The sequence below is a fragment of the Delphinapterus leucas genome, chromosome 2 (assembly GCF_059928025.1).
Source record: "Delphinapterus leucas isolate spDelLeu-1000000601 "Yukka" chromosome 2, BTC_Dleu_Yukka2, whole genome shotgun sequence".
NCBI lineage: Eukaryota > Metazoa > Chordata > Mammalia > Artiodactyla > Monodontidae > Delphinapterus > Delphinapterus leucas.
In genome coordinates this window covers 103326805-103343129 of record NC_143130.1, presented here as the reverse complement: position 1 = coordinate 103343129, position 16325 = coordinate 103326805, and the positions used below count along the sequence as shown (strand labels likewise).

At 44.5% G+C, this 16325-nt stretch overlaps 1 protein-coding gene across 2 annotated transcripts in view; it reads right to left on the bottom strand.

Moving 5' to 3' along the window:
* Positions 1–16311, bottom strand: part of SCG5 (secretogranin V) — a 64857-nt gene extending 48546 nt beyond the window's left edge. For both annotated transcript variants that reach the window (XM_089907399.1, XM_089907400.1), the window contains exon 1: positions 11924–16311. In XM_089907399.1, coding sequence (XP_089763525.1) covers positions 11924–12149 — 226 coding nt within the window. In that variant the 5' untranslated portion in view covers positions 12150–16311. The remainder of the gene's footprint in view (positions 1–11923) is intronic.
* Positions 16312–16325: the final 14 nt, after the last annotated feature.

The following is a 16325-nucleotide window of genomic DNA, read 5'->3' as shown; positions in this document are numbered from 1 at the left end:
CTCACCTCCCCTCAGAGCTCCTGCGTGGTGACTGTGAGAGCCACATTCTGTACTCTCAGCTCCTATCCCAGCGTGTGGAAAGTGTGCATTTCTATTTTTATGTCCCTTTCCCTCACCTAGACTTCAAGCTCCTCAGACAAGGGCTGCTATAGTCACAGTTAAGAGAACACGGGCCCGGCCGCTCCCCTGCAGCTCCGCGGATACCAGTCTGTATCACACCCATTTAACTGACCCACTCCACTGGAGCGAGGGGGTGTATGAAAATACAGTTTATCATTCCTGATCTTGCGTGTGTTTTCTCATTCTCACCCCTCTGGAGCACCGACGGAAAACGCATCCGGGGATGGGGTGAGGGGAAAGGCAGTCCAGTCCTGTTCCGTCCCCGATCCTCGGGAAAACTACCCAATTCCTCGGGTCGGAGTTTAACTTTTACTAACAGGCTAAGAGAAGATAATGACTGACTCTTATTTCACAAAGATCCTATGTAAAAAAATTAGATGTGTGTTGGTTGGTTTGAAAATGTATCAAGGTTACAGCACCTGGCATGCGGTAGGCACTCAGTAATTACTTATGGAGTCAGTAAAAATGGAAATGTGTTAGATGATATTTTGATAGGATGCATGGTTCGGGGGGAGCATACTGATCATGGCCTGCTAGTCACGCCAGCACGTGGACAGTCTGCTCTCAAGCGACTGAGAACACGCTTTCCAACCCATCTGCACAGCACTCTCACACCAGCATCTCCTACATGCACATGAGCAAGCTTCGCTCTTGGCTCGGCAGCTGACTAAACAGTCAGTCTTCTTGACTTTTAAGATGTTTCTATAACCCATGTCATGGCCAAACACAGGACATATAGTCATAAGGATAAGAAATAGAACAGAGCATGGTTGGGTACGGAAAAATTGCTATTTACTGGTTTTCAGGAAGCATCTCTCTTCACTATAGTCACATGTTCCTAACTCTTAAGGTCAACACTAGTAGAGCACTTCATAGGACTGGGGGGGGGGATTGGGGGGGGATGGGGACAGTACTGGTTCCTCCAAAGTCTTACATGCAGCTATGGTGGGCAGTTTCCCCAGGCCAAGCCTAGGAGGACACAGGGAACAGGGAACATAGGATATGACCATAGATAGACATGACCATCTTCCAGCCCTGAAGCCATTTATACCTAGAAATATATATGGTAGAATGAAACAGGTAATGACCATGACAACAATGCTTCCCATATGAGTAATATCTCATATTGTCCCAAACACTTGTATATGTATGATTTAACCTGACTGCTATATCAACCCTGTGAGATGGCCTGGGTAGCTTACCTCCATCTTCAGACTGGGAAACTAAACTTCATAGAGTTTAAGGGACTTGCTTAGTGCCACAATGGCGGGTCCGAGCCAGGACTCAAACCCCTGGGCTTCGAGCCTCGGTGCTTTTCCTGCTACGCCACGTGATGATCACCTCCCCCACCATCCACACCACGTGCCCCTTCTGCCACTCCAGTCCCATGGCACACCACGGGTAAAAGTCACACTTAGTTTTAATCGTGGTGCCAAGCTGTGGTCTGCTAAACCCTCCCAGCCGGCTTTCACAGCTTTCTTTATGAACCGTGGTGCCCAAGGTATTTGCATCAATTTGTTCCAAGAGGGCAGTTTGTTGGAAAATTTGCTTTCTGAAGCTTCACGTCCCTGAAACACCATCTGCCCCAACCCGCCTGTGGTTTACCACGACTCCCAGCATCATTACAGCTTCTCAGCTAAATATCACAGGATTAGCCAAGTCTACGGGGATGGAAGACAGCTGGTTGGAGAAATTCAGTCAAACCTAACACAGCTGGCTTGCCAACTAGATCGAAAAGCTCAAGCTGTGTGATTGTGGGCAACTTGACACTTTTTTTTCACTGTTAGAAAGGTTATATCAAACGAGACAGGGTTTGGGAAAGTAGTTTTGCAAACCATAAAGTATTATATAAGATTTTGTTACCACTATTCCATTTCCCATATGTGTGTGATCTGCTTTGTCCATTATCTGTGGAAATCATGTCCTGTGGTGACTCAGAACGCTGCTATTGCCGTGCCCTGTCTCCAGATGGCAAGTCTCAGGTGACGAGGTCCCAGCTTGAACCTGCTCTGGGCTTCAGATAGGACAGCTGTGTCTGGGAGGACACCAGCCAGAAGCTATTTGCATGAGGAACTGAGATGCCTCTTGGGGAAAAGCTCAAACCAAAGGAAGGAGGAGTCTGGCCGGCAGACCCTGAGGCAGGGATAAGTCCTGCCTTTGTGGTTAGTGGGCGGGGTGGGGGGGGGGGAGGGATTGTTAACCCCTACGGTGCCTGATGCCTAGTTAGGTTTCTCTCCCTGTGCAACCTCTCCTGTGATCTATGGAGAGCAAGGTGGGGGGCTGGGTGTTGCTGGGAACAGTGAGAAATAAAATGGAAAGCTCTGTTTTCCTAAAACTCTCCAGGGTTTAGGGGCACACTGACGGGGTACACTGACAGGGCTCCCCATGCCCTCACCACCCAACACTTTACGACAGGCTCCCTGAGGTTGTAACAGCTCAATGCTCTGTGTTCAGAATCATACATGGATTTAGGGCACTTTGCAGGAGCTGAGGTCCTAAGTGAGTAGGTGGGAGAAGAGCCAGTGAATTTTGAATTATTAGGGTTAAAATGCTCGAAATAGGGAGTTCCTGGAGGTCCCGTGCATCCACTGCAGAGGGCAGGGGTTCAATCTCTGGCTGGGGAACTAAGATCCCACAAGCCGCGTGGTGTGGCCAAAGAAATAAAAAATAAAAATAAAATAAAATGCTCGACATATAGTTACAGGCTGGATGATCTTGACTGATCTAACTCTAGTTTCACCTGCTGGCATCTCAGAGGTCAATGTTGTTTCCAAAGAGCAAATACAGTGAGAGGTTCTTTCAAAAGATATTTTGTGAGCATCTATTATGTGCCTGGCCCTGTCTAGGCTCTGCAGATACAAAAAGCAGGGCAGACATTGTGTCTGCTCCTGCAGATCTTACAGTCTGGTGAAGAAGGCAAGCAGCAACCTCATCGTAAATGCCAATTCACAGGCAGTCTATATAGAGCAGCAAATTCAAAGAAAGATCAATAATGAGCCCAGGAACAAGGATCATCCTTAAAGATAAACCTACTTCCCCAGTTTGGTCCAAGATCAAGCCTGTCCTCAACCACACCATTAATCAACTAGCGTAAGAAGGGTACACCAGGGTCCAGCTCAGGCTCTGAAACACATTCGAATACTAGCTGCAACCCTGGACAAGTCACTTCTCTGACCTTCTGCTTCCACATCTGTAAAATGTGGCAAAGAATACCTGCCCTCCTTGCCTAAATCAAGGAAGCAAGTGTGAGGGGCAAGCATGAACTTCACAGCATCCTGACATACTTCTGCCTCTTCCCTTTTTTCCCAGCTGAGGAAAGACCTAAATCCAGGCCTCCATCTGAGCTCCCGGTTTCATCTCCCACCTCCCCAGGAATGTTCACCCCTCAGTCATCTGCTCTTCATCCCACATCTTTAACTCTCTATTGGGTCTTGCCAATTAGCACTTCAACAAGTGCAAATCTCTAAAGCAACCACCTACACAAAAACCTTCCTCATCTCTACATCACCAGCCCCCCATCCTTCCACAACTGTTACTCATTCTTCTCCCCACTACCCGACATTCTGGAACAGATGTTTATATCGTGTCTTCTCTCCTGTTTCCTGCACTGTGGTTTCTGGCCCCACTACTCCGCAGAACCCGTTCTGCCCAAAGACCCCCGGGAACTTCAGTGTTGCTACACACAGTGTACACTTTACACCCAATGGTCCTTATTTCACACGACCTCTCTGCTGATTTTGACAAAGGTGACCACTGCCCCTTCCTGAAACACTCTTTCCTTGTTTACACCGCACCTTACTGGTCCTCCTTAATGCCCAATCTTTCTTGGTTTCCTTCACAGATCCTTCCACCTGGCCCTGCAGACTGAGTCGTCCAGGCCTTTTCTCAGGTGTCTGCTCTTCTTTTTTTTTTTTTTTTTTTGCGGTACGCGGGCCTCTCACTGTTGTGGCCTCTCCCGTTGCAGAGCACAGGCTCCGGACGCGCAGGCTCAGCGGCCACGGCTCACGGGCCCAGCCACTCCACGGCATGTGGGATCTTCCCGGACCGGGGCACAAACCTGCGTCCCCTGCATCGGCCAGGGAAGCCCCTGCTCTTCTTACTTGATACCCACCCAGGTAATCTCATCCATTTCTATGGCATCAGCCGCCACTAATATGGGGATGACTCCCAAACCCCTTCCTTTACCCAGACAGCTCTCCTGTGTCAGATACATCTGAGTGCCTTCTGCACACCTGCACCTGGATGTCCCAGGGCACCTTAAACACAACAAAGTCATCATTTTCATCTCCTTATCCTCCCCGCTCCACCAGAAAAAAAACGCAGACCTCCTCCTATTCCTTTTCAATTTCTTATCACTATCCATGCAATTGCCTAAGACAAAAAACTGGAAATCATCCAGGGAAATTTTAAGGATTTGAGTTCAGGGTGGTCTCAACGGAACCCCAAAGGACATGGGCCAAACTGGAGGCCCTGGTCCACTCAAAGACAACCCTTCAAGCCCATTGCTCTCATTGGCTCTCCCAGGATGAGGATAACCTAGGAAGAGATTTTAGTCAGGATACCTGGGTCAAGAGTCAGCCCCACCCCTTCCTCCAAATGCCGAGAGAGGCGAGCCTGAAACTTTGAGTGGCCCAGGTCGGTCGTTCAATGTTAACAACTCTTCCCTCCAACCTTCAAATGGGAGGCAACTATTGCCACCCTGTGGCCAAGTGGAGGCACTACGGCTCCTTTACGAGGCCAAAGGTTGGCCAAGTAGAGACTCCTTAGGATGTGCCCCTTCAAATAGACCTTATCTTACAAAGACTCTCCCCCTGATATTTATTAAGAAAATAATCTTGGTTCTCTTTATTTTAAAATAAGAAAGATGAAGCCCAAAAGTTAGTGTTATAAAAAGGAATTTTGATATTTTTAGGTTTGGCAATACTGGTTTAAATTTAATCGGGATCCATCAAGTGGCTTGGTATCTGGGGTTATCATGTGGTCTAGAATGGTGGGGGAAATGAACCAGTAGTATTAGGAGACCCTCTTTTACCTGAGGCTGCTATTCTGAGGACTGAAGCACGTTTTCCGGTTGGATTCATCAAAAGCTAACATTAGTGTCAGCTGGCAGAGCCACTTCTGATTCCCACGCATCTCTATCCCATAGCTAATGGCTCTCTGAATCAATCCCTTGGAGAGCTGGTGGCTTTATTTGTTTCTGGGGATAATATAACAGCAGTAGCCATTTAGCTATGTCATAGGGACCAATGAGCCACTTTGAGCTTGGAGGGAGGTGGGCACTGCTGAGATACAAGGTGCACTGAAACACAGCTGAACTGTACTGCTCACTGGGAGAGTCATCCAAAATAATAACAGGGAAAGCCATTAAAGACTGGAAGCGTGTTCCTGATATCCACAGAGTGAGAGAAGGCAGGCCTACATTCAGTTACTAACGGAACCCACTTGTGAGAGCGGGCTGAAGCCCCACTATGAGAAAACCAGGTTTCAGAACAGTCGCTGAGATCACACACAGCTAATAAATAGTATGGTTAAGATTCAACCCGTGACCACCTAGAGGGGGGTGGGGTAGGGAGGGTGGGAGGGAGACTCAAGAGGGAGGAGACATGGGGATATATGTATATGTATAGCTGATCCACTTTGTTATAAAGCAGAAACTAACACACCATTGTAAAGCAATTATACTCCAATAAAGATGTATTTTAAAAAGAAAACACTCAACCCCGCTTTTCTTTACCATCAAAGCGTGTTTTCTTCTCTATAAAACAAGTTGGTGCCTGTTTGTCTTTATATTTTTGTTTTGCTTTGGCTTAAGAATTTACACATTTGATGACCATCCTTTAATAATATACTCTCTCTCTTTTTTTTTTTTTTGCGGTACGCGGGCCTCCCACTGTTGTGGCCTCTCCCGTTGCGGAGCACAGGCTCTGAGGCCACGGCTCACGGGCCCAGCCGCTCCGCGGCATGCAGGATCCTCCCGGACCAGGGCACAAACCCATGTCCCCTGCATTGGCAGGCGGACTCTCAACCACTGCGCCACCAGGGAAGCCCTATAGTCTCTCTTTTTCCCCAGACAGAAGATGAGCACAAACCACAACTCTCCATTAATTACTTAATGGTTAGCAATTCTCATGCTAGAAGATGTTTCTCATACAAATTTTTAAACTCCATGATTATTTTCTCTACACTATATGCAAGGCTATGTAAAATCAGTTAATTTGGGGGCAAAGTATGATTAATCCTCACAATGTTTATAACATCATCAAAAATCTTTACAATTGTAATTAAAGGAATACATTTATTTATGAAGTTTCAAAAAAAGAAAAAAATAGAATTTACACATTTGAAAGATGCTCCTTACCAAGTCATGTTTAAGGTACCTATGGAGAAGTGAAAAATAACCTCCAACCTCTTAGGATGTTTTGGGCAAATGCTTCCTCCCCAGGGACCACTTAGAGCAGGTCAACCAGAAGGCTGGCTTAACAACGAGTGACTTAACAACCAGGAGGCTGCGTACCAGGTTTCAGGAATCCTCTATCTATTGCCTCAAGTCTAGTTGGCCCCCTGCTGGTTTCATTCCATAACTGCAAAAAGCCTTTCCCATTTCTCAATAGGCCCCTGTACAGAAGGTTCAAACCTTGCACCCTGGTGATCAGTCATAGTCAAAGTAAATAGACCTTTTGCCAAGCACATTATCACTGAGTTCCTGGCAAAAACCTCTAGGTAGATTTTCTGAAACACAGAACAGAAATGGAATATTTTCCTTGAACTGAAAGGAATAGAGTCTCAAAAGATCCAGAAGTCAAATAGAATTTATGTACTTATTGCTGCCAGATATACTTATTTTTTAAATATTTATTCAAATATACATTCATTCTTCAAATATTTACCAAGTGCCTACTATGTGTCTGGGTATAAAGCAGTAAATAAAATAGCTATTGCCTCATGGAACTGCCATTCCAGTGGGGAGACAGACAATAAATAAGCAAGGAAACAAACATTCATTATAAATTTTTAAAATGCTATAAAGTTTTAAAAAAACAAAAGGGTTCTGTGGCAGAGAAGGGGGGCCACTCAGAGAAGCCGGATAGGCCTCTCTGAGTGGATGACTTTGAAGCTGAGCCCTGCAGAGGAGGACAGGTATACGCAGAGTGGAAAGAACAGGTGAGAGCCTGGAGGAGGGAAGACACTGGTGTGGGTGTGGGGCTGCAGGGAGGCTGGGAGGGATGAAGGCAGAGTGCAGGTGAAACGGGCAAGGAAGTTGTTGGCCTTCACAAGCACAGCCTAAAAGGCATCTCAACATTAACCTGTGCAGGGCTCCCCTGGTGGCGCAGTGGTTAAGAATCCGCCCGCCAATGCTGGGGACACGGGTTCAATCCCTGGTCCAGGAAGATCCCACATGCCGCGAAGCAACTAAGCCCGTGCGCCACAACTACTGAGCCTGTTCTCTAGAGCCTGCAAGCCACAACTACTGAGCCCGTGTGCCACAACAAATGAAGCCCACGCGCCTAGAGCCCGTGCTCCACAGTAAGAGAAGCCACCGCAATGAGAAGCCCGCGCACCGCAATGAAGAGTAGCCCCCGCTCGCCGCAACTAGAGAAAGCCCGCGCACAGCAATGAAGACCCAATGCAGCCAAAAATAAGAAACGAAAAAAACAAAGAAAGCTCCTTTCCAGGATATCATGCCAATATCCTGGCGTCACCCCTGGCTCCTCTCTGTTTTTCAGTTCCTACCTCTAACCCACCGGCAAATTCTATTGGCTCCAACTTCAAATATATCCATCCTCCGACCATGCCTCGCCACTTCTCTAGCTGCCATGCTAGTACACCCCTCACCTGGATTATTACCTTAGTCTCCTAACTCATCTCCCCCATTGCAGTCCTCCCTCCCTACAGAGTATTTTCAAGACAGCAGTTGGAGTGGTCCTTTTCAAAGGAAGGCTGATCACATCACTGTCCAAAGTCTCCAGCGGCTTCAGATACACGCTCAAAGGAAAAGCCAAAGTCGCTGTAGGACTGTAAGACCCTATGACACGATCTGTCCCCACACACCACCTCCCACCTCCCCTTCCTGCCCTTACCCCAGTCTCATCTCTTCCTGCGCTCCTGAGTCCTGGGCCACAGCCATACTAGCCTCCTTGCTCTAACCTTATGGCTTTCGCATTTGCAGCCCTCTCCATCTAGAAGGTCATGGATCACACAGCTGACTCTCTCAACTCTTATTTTTGCCTGTCTTCCCAGTGAGGAGTCCCCTGCCCCTATTTTGTTTCCTCCATCCCCCTCTTCTGCTTTATATTTTTATAGCACTTATGACCGTTTGACTTATTACATATTTTACTTATTTCTTTATGTAATGACTCTATCTCCCCTGTCCTGCCAGTCTTTCAGGTTCATGTTCATTTCTTCAGTACCTAAAACAGTGCCTAGCATTCAAAAAATGCTGGTTGACTTGACAAATGGGTGGTGAGAACAGTGGACTACGATGGACTAGGAGAGGACAGGAGGTGAGGAAGTACATTAGCATGTGTGGAAAGGCTGCTGTGGAAGAAAAATGGTAGAGTAACTCGAAGGGATATGGGATCAAAGGAGGAAATATTTTTTTAGCGGGATATATGACCCCAGTGACCTAATAGTAATTTACACTGATACTACATCCTATTTTAAAAGGAGAGTTTATAATGCTATGTTTGAGAGCTTATATACATCTTCAATAGTGAGATTAACCTAAGGATTATACAACTAATTAATCAGAGTAGACACGATAAGAGGAAATTGTCTTCCATGTGCCACTTATTAGACAATGAACAGCGCTGCATGCAAAGAATTGAAGAGTCCAGTAATTGTCACCTAAAATGGCAATGATGATTAATTTAGAAATGATTTCATGGTAGAATAGTTGGAGTATGCGAAAACTTTACTTTTGTTTCTCTGAACTGGAATATTACCTGCTTGCAGGTGAATAAATTTAAATCCTACCCCCAAGCTAAATGGAAGCTTCAAGAAGTAATTCACTCAAGGTCACGTTACTGATAAATGATGGAGCTGCCGGTTAAATCCAGATATCTTTGGGAACAGTTTATGTTAAATGTGCATTAAAATTCACACCAGAATATATGTATGTATGTGTGTGTGTGTGTGTGTGTGTGTGTGTGTGTATATATGTATCGTATTCTTTCTATAAAAATTAGAAAGAAAAACTTTCTAACTTGGTCCTTCATAACAAAATACTAAAATAAATGTTGAAGGGATATGGAAGATACCCCACGTATCTGTCAGACACCTGGGAATTAGCATGAATGAATGTCAGCAGAGACAATGCAAATAAACGGATGAGTTGAAACAATCCTACACTCACATGAGAAAATATTAGACCACCCAATAAACAGAATTCTAAGATGACCCCCAAGACTCCCACCTACCGGTGTCCACACCCTGCGTAATCCTCTGTCTTTGAGTGTGGGTAGGACCTGGGGGCTATCACTCCCTTGATAACTGACAAAAGTAATGAGATAGTCACTCCTATAATTATATTGTATTATGATTAGCAGACTAAAGGGATATTCTCCCTCCAGATTTGAGGAAGTAAGCTGCCATGTTGTGAGAGGGTCAGTGGCTTACAACCAACCTGAGAGTAGCCTCTGAGAGCTGAAAGGGACCCTGCTGACAGCCAGCAAGAGAAAGGGGACTTTGATAGCACAACAGCAAAAAACTGAATTCTGCCAACAACCTAGATGAGTTTGGAAGAGGACCCCAAGCTCCAGCCAAGACTGCATCTCCTGTCAACACTGTGATTTCAGCCTGATGAGACTGAGCAGGGGGCCCAGCTAACCCATGCCTGACTCCTGACCAAAGGAAACTGTGAGCTGATCAATGGGTATTGTGTTAAGCTGCTAAATGTGTGGTAACAGAAAACCAAAACACAAGCCGATATTCATCCCTTCCACAGACACTGAGGAGACCCAGCATGGCTATGACGTCACATTACCCCAAGGTAATAATGAAAGCAGTTTTTAATTCTGAATTGTTCTAATCCATGCTCTTTCACACCTCCAATGCCTTTTCACTTGACATTCCCTGATGAATTCCTATTCAAACTTCAAAACCCAGGTCAAATGTTGCTTCTTCAAAACAGCATTTCCTTACAGACACCCCCATCCACTCCCAAGCAGAATAAATTACTGTGTTCTTTACTTCCATGGCAGCAGCTTGCCTGTCCATCTATCAAAACACTGGCCATGATACACTGTAATAACTTCTCCCGGCGCCCACCCCTCAAGACTGAGAAACTTTTAGGGCAGAGCTGCCTCAGTCTCCTGCACGGTGGCCGGCACAGAGCCGGTGCTGAATAGCTGGCTACTGAGTAAAGGAAAGGAGGCTGTGGATACACGTAGACTGTTGATGCCCAGGGAGTTGCTGTTTCTTTTCCACACAGATGATCAGGCCTCCAGTATTAATGGAAACCTAGAAAGCCGTCTCCATGACAACAGCTGGGTGACTAATCAAGCACTTTTACTGGTCAAAAGGGCAGCTATTTACTGTCTTGAAAGAGCTGGTCTGAAATGGGTAGGTGTACTTGAAGCCAGAGTTGGCGGCAGATGCTGGAAAGGGTTTAGATTCACCCCAGAAGGGGTGGTGTGGAGCTCTGTCTGATTTGTTCTGCCTCAAGCCCTGTGCTAGATTTGCATGCTTCTGATTCAAATCATCTGTGTTAATCCATTCCTGAAATCAAATGTCAGCCTAAATAGACAACAACTCCACAGAGTTAGTTTTACTCAATGGTTTAAAACTATGGGTAACAAGACAGAAATGAGAATCATATATCAACAATATCCATGGCATTCCCAGGACCCCCAAAGCAGATAGCTGTTTTAGGAAATTATAGACTCAGACAAAATTATACAAAATCAATGCACAGGAAATAGTATTTTCTGGGTGTGTGTTTTGACAAAACTCAGAGAAAGAATTCATGTTTTTCCTTAGGCCCCACTCCTGTGGGCAAACACTTGAAGTGCTCTTTTGTGTTCAGACTAAATTAACCATGCTACTGCTTTAGGGCTCCAACTCGGTGGAGAAAGAGAGCATTCAGAATCAGAGGGATACAAAGCAAGCCATGGAAATAAGGCACCTGCTCTTAAGAGCTGCTCATCACCACCTCATAAGAGCGAGATTCCAATTCTCTCTATAAGTAAATCGCTAAACAAAAAAAGTATCACTTTCTAATAAAAGTATTACAATCATATTGCCAGAAACTTAGAGGAATTCAGGTGGGAAATGGTCTTATCACCCTAAAACAGTTAACATCTGTTATATTAAAAAAACTTTTTTTAAAGTTATTGACATAAACTCTTAACATCAGTACCTCTTTTGGTTCCCTTGGGTTTATCTGACATCATCCCTAAGAATCAAATCAGATCTTTTAGGTCCTATATTTTGAAGATCTTTTACAAATACTGGCTGGCAGTGGCTCAGAGGCAGCCAGCTGGGGACACAATTTCCCAAAGATCAGTTTGGGAGAAGACATGGGGTCTGGGTTCTAATCTTTTTTTAGTGATAATGCTAGATGCTCCTTCATTCACTTACTAAATATTAATGTACCAGATTTTGTGCTAGATGCTAGGGCTACAGCTGTGAATTAGATAAGGTCCCTGCCCTCACAGGACTTACATTCTCATGTGTATGTATGTATCTATATACTGTGTAGCATAAGAAGAAAGGGAAAACAGAAGGAGGAAGTAGAGTTTCTTCAATATGCATTAATTATTTTACTGCTAATGGAAACTGCAAACTGGCAGAACACAGTAAATACCTTCAATGCTCTGTGGGCCCACAAGGTTCATGGCCTGGTGAGCTGGATACTCTACCCGTGGCCTGGCAATGCCCAGCTGCTCCATCACACCATGGAGCAGCCTCTGGATATCTGTTTCTGAGACCCGGTCAGGGGTTCTCGGGCTATAAGCAGCTGTTGCAGTCCATCCAAATGTCAGCCAAAACACTAGGCCAGACAGCATGGTAGAAACCATCCTGGCAACCATTTTTAACCTGCAGAAAAAAGACCAAACATATATCGATTGGCCACAACTGGCAATTGTGATGATGCAATCATGTAATCACTCCAGGGAGTGATTCAAGGACCTCCCAGGAAGGGACTGCAATGAAAAATTCTTAAGGATTTGCTTAGGCCTTATGTGTCCACCCTAGCCAGGACATCAGCTGTGAGAAGGTATTAAAGAAACAGAATAGTCTGTCTGAGATAGCCAATTCCCTCTGTCCTCACATTCTTGGGAAGACTAGACTATAATGGCACTTCTCACTCATTTTTTTATTGTCCTTACAGCTCCCTGGAAGCTCTGCATTACGCCCACCCCACCACTCTCTCCCTCCCTTAAACCAACAAAAACAAACAACAAAAAAATTTGCCTCAATTTTGAGAAAGGGAGAGGGAGAGTGACATCTTGACTTTTCTAGTCCTGGTGAAGAAAAGGCTCAGGGGAAGGAGTTGGAAGACACAAATGGTAAAGAAGCATAGAAAGCTTAGGCGTGGTACAAGGGAACATCAATACACACAGCTCAGGCCTGCCCTCTAATCTGGGAAGGATTCTTGCTGCACCACATGCTGGCAGGGCGAACTTGGGCAAATGCCTCAACTTCCTTCTCTGCAAAAAGGGATGAGAAAAGCATTCGTCTTATAGGGTTACTCTGAGGTTAAGTGTGAGGGCACATGTAAGAGGACTGAAAACAATGCCAGACACACAGCCACCCAGATTGCTATTATTATGTTGGCAATATTCCCTTACTGTTCCGGAGGTTCGAATTTGGGGAATCGAAGAGTGATGAGAGAGAAAACAGAACAGGTGAAGGAGACTGAAGAAACCTAGTCTGGGGAGTCAACCTGTCCTGAATGTTGGCTTCCACACAACCAGAAGCCTGCAGAACAAGAGAACAAATATTCACGCAAATTCCCTCTGCAGCTGCTGAACGTTAGGGTGGAGACGGCAGGCAGTGGCCATGTAAACCCTCTTTTGACCATCCTTCTATGGGAGCGCGCGGGGGGGGGGGGGGGGGGAGAAGGTGGTGGCGGCATGCATTTCTTCTCTGAAACTGAAATATTTATAATCCCCAATATCTACTTCTGTAAAGGAAAGGCTTTTTAAAAAGCCACTCAGATGTAAAACCCTGTACTACAAAGAGCTGAGACAGCAAAGCCTGCAAAATCTGACGAAAAAGGCCAGAGGCAGACACCAGCCTCTCCGGCCATCTCCATCTTTCCCTCCTCCGCTCTGAATGCAGGATGTCTTTGTTTCATTTACACCCCCAGCCAACAGCGTTCTGATTTGATCTCCTTCCTCGGTACTCTTTCCCTCTTATTTAGAGCCGAACCTCCGGTTCCCACACCCATCCTTTGTCTACCCCCAGCCTCCTGCTCAAGGATTTCAGCCCGACGCCCTCCCCCACTCCCGATCGTGAAGAGCCCGTTGGTCTGGGTGGGCGTCAGGAGGTCGAGCCGGCCTTAGCGCAGCACTCACCGAGCGGCAGCCGGAGGAGCCTGCTGCGGTCTGGGCCTCGGTGGGGGTCGGGCGCGAAGCGGGGAGATCTGGGTCTCTGGTGCGTCACCTCCCTCCTCGTCTTAGCCCCGCCCCGTCCCTCCTCCAGCAGGTGGAGGTCGCCTGGCCAGGACTCCCCAGAACTCAAACTCAGATGCTGGGGCCTTCCGTCCACGCATTCCACATACACATCTCACAGAGACCCTCTTCCTCTATCGACCCCTGTGTAAGTAATTAACCTTTTCTCAAGCAATTATCCAAACAATGTGCCAGATCGCCTCGCCATTTCTGTCTTTCGTTCTCAATAGCACACCTTCCAGCTTTTTAGAAGTGTTTTAGCTTGAAGAGAAAAGCAGCACTGGGGCAATAGAAGAGACAAAAGTTGAAGAGGCCTTAAGAGCTTTTAATGATGGCAATGATTAGGTAAATCATGAGGGCTTTCAGAAGCCTTTTCATTGAGCAGGAAACCTATGGGGATATTTAATACAAGCTGATAGAAATTTCTGTTAAAGTGATAAACCAAAACCACGTGAAAACCGCTAGGAATATTAGTTCTGAGAGCTACTTCTAAACTTCCACACCAACTATCAAGTAAGATTCCTTTTGCCGGAAGAGAAACCATACTCCCTGCACATTGCAGAAATGTATCCAGGTAGATCCAGAATACCTTCTGTAAAAGATTTATAGGGCAACTTTGAACATTTGAATTTTGTTCAAACACAAGAATTGAAATGGAAAACCATACAATGAATATAAGTACTTAAATTTCTTTCGTCAAGACTGGGGATTGAGGGACTTCCCTGGCGGTCCAGCAGTTAAGACTCCCCCTTCCAATGCAGAGGGTGCGGGGTTCAATCCCTGGTTGGGGAGCTAAGATCCCACATGTCTCTGTGGCCAAAAAACCAAAACATAAAACAGAAGCAATATTGTAACAAATTCAACAAAAGACTTTAAAAATGGTCCACATCAAAGAAAAAATCTTTAAAAAAAAAAAAAGACTGGGGATGAGTAAAGTACCTGGAGGTCCAAGAATAAGTACCTTGAGGAGGTTAGAATCCAGAACTCTGTACATACCCTAGCTCTGTTCCCCAGATCCATTATCATCTACAGCAACTTTATGCAATGAAGAGGGGGCCTGCAAAATTCATCCATGGCCTTTTGGTTTGAAGCCAACCTCCTTCCTGGCACCTTTTCTTCCATGGATGCTCTTCCGTTTCCAGCTTTTTGTTTCAGTGCATGCTAAATCAGCTGGACAAATATTGTCTATTGGTTCTAGGCTCAAAAGACCATGCTGGGGTTTAATACTTATTATTCACACATACTGAGGTTTTATTCAATTCTGAATTTTAAATTAATGTTGTTTCACTGTTATCTTCATTTTGTGCTTGGAAAAATGGAGAAGCCGTTATTACAATTTACCACCTTCGTGCTGAATGGAAATTTGACTGAAATACACTAAATTGTTTATGCTTCATATGAAATTTGATTTTCTAAAAACATCTATTATATGTCCTGGGCTTGATGATTTTCAAAATCCTATATCAAGTTTTTAGTGATTTTAGAATATTGCCAAGCAGTCTATTAAGTTCTATGTATAACTGTATTGTTTGTTGCTCATAATAATCAAATTAATATTATTAATTTATTTACTTGTAAGAACAAAGTAAAAATAGTTTTTGGAGTTACTACACATGTCCAGACACTTTAACTTTGTTAAGTATGTTTGTATATCATTTGGTCAAATATCCCCATGAGATTGGTAACATTATCTCTATTTTTTATAAGAAAAAAATGAAAGCAGGAATATTAAATCAAGTCTAAAACTCAGCTTTCACGACTCTCCAATTACCTCATCTCCAAGGTTTGCACCTTCATAATCCTTTAATCTGTATTGCAGCTTTCAGCTAACAAAAAATGGGAGTGATATATGGGTAGTTTTCTTTTTTAAATAAATATCTTTCATTATTGATGATTAATCTCTCAGAAAATCCACTAATTCAGGTGATTTGTACAGTTAATTTCCTATGACTTCTTACTGAATTAGTCTTCCAATTCAACATTTCACCTACCCCCATGGATATAAAAGGACACTGATGTATTTTTAAAAGTTTAAAAGCAAAGTTTAAAAAAAATGCTTTGAACCAGACAACAAACATCTCAGAATTTATAAATATTTTCTATATCCACTTACGCTTAGAAATACCATAAACATCTGAAATGCATACCCAGTCTACATTAAGAACCTGTTTTCATGTCAGATAAACATGATGTTTATATATCTACAGATTTTTAGTCTTTATATAAGTAAATACTTACTAATTCTGAGAAAGGGTCGATTCCTAGGTAGTGAATATAGAAACAGGAAATAGCTTTGAAATAAAACAGATATACTGCTATTAGGGAGAACTTGGTAAAGCAAACCTCTGATGACTTTAAATTCCTCACACAAATTCATGCTGCCTGGTTGCTCCGAATGGTGTGCAGTGTGGTTCTATTCTGCCCCAAGCTTGAATGTGGCACCCTAACAACTGACCTGCAAAACTGTCTTTAGTGGTTGAGTCTGCATGCATATTCCTTCCTCCAAAACTCAGAGAATACCCTCTACTGTTGATATTATTCTTTCCTTAAAGATCTGTTATTTCTAATAATTTAAAATATAAATTTAGA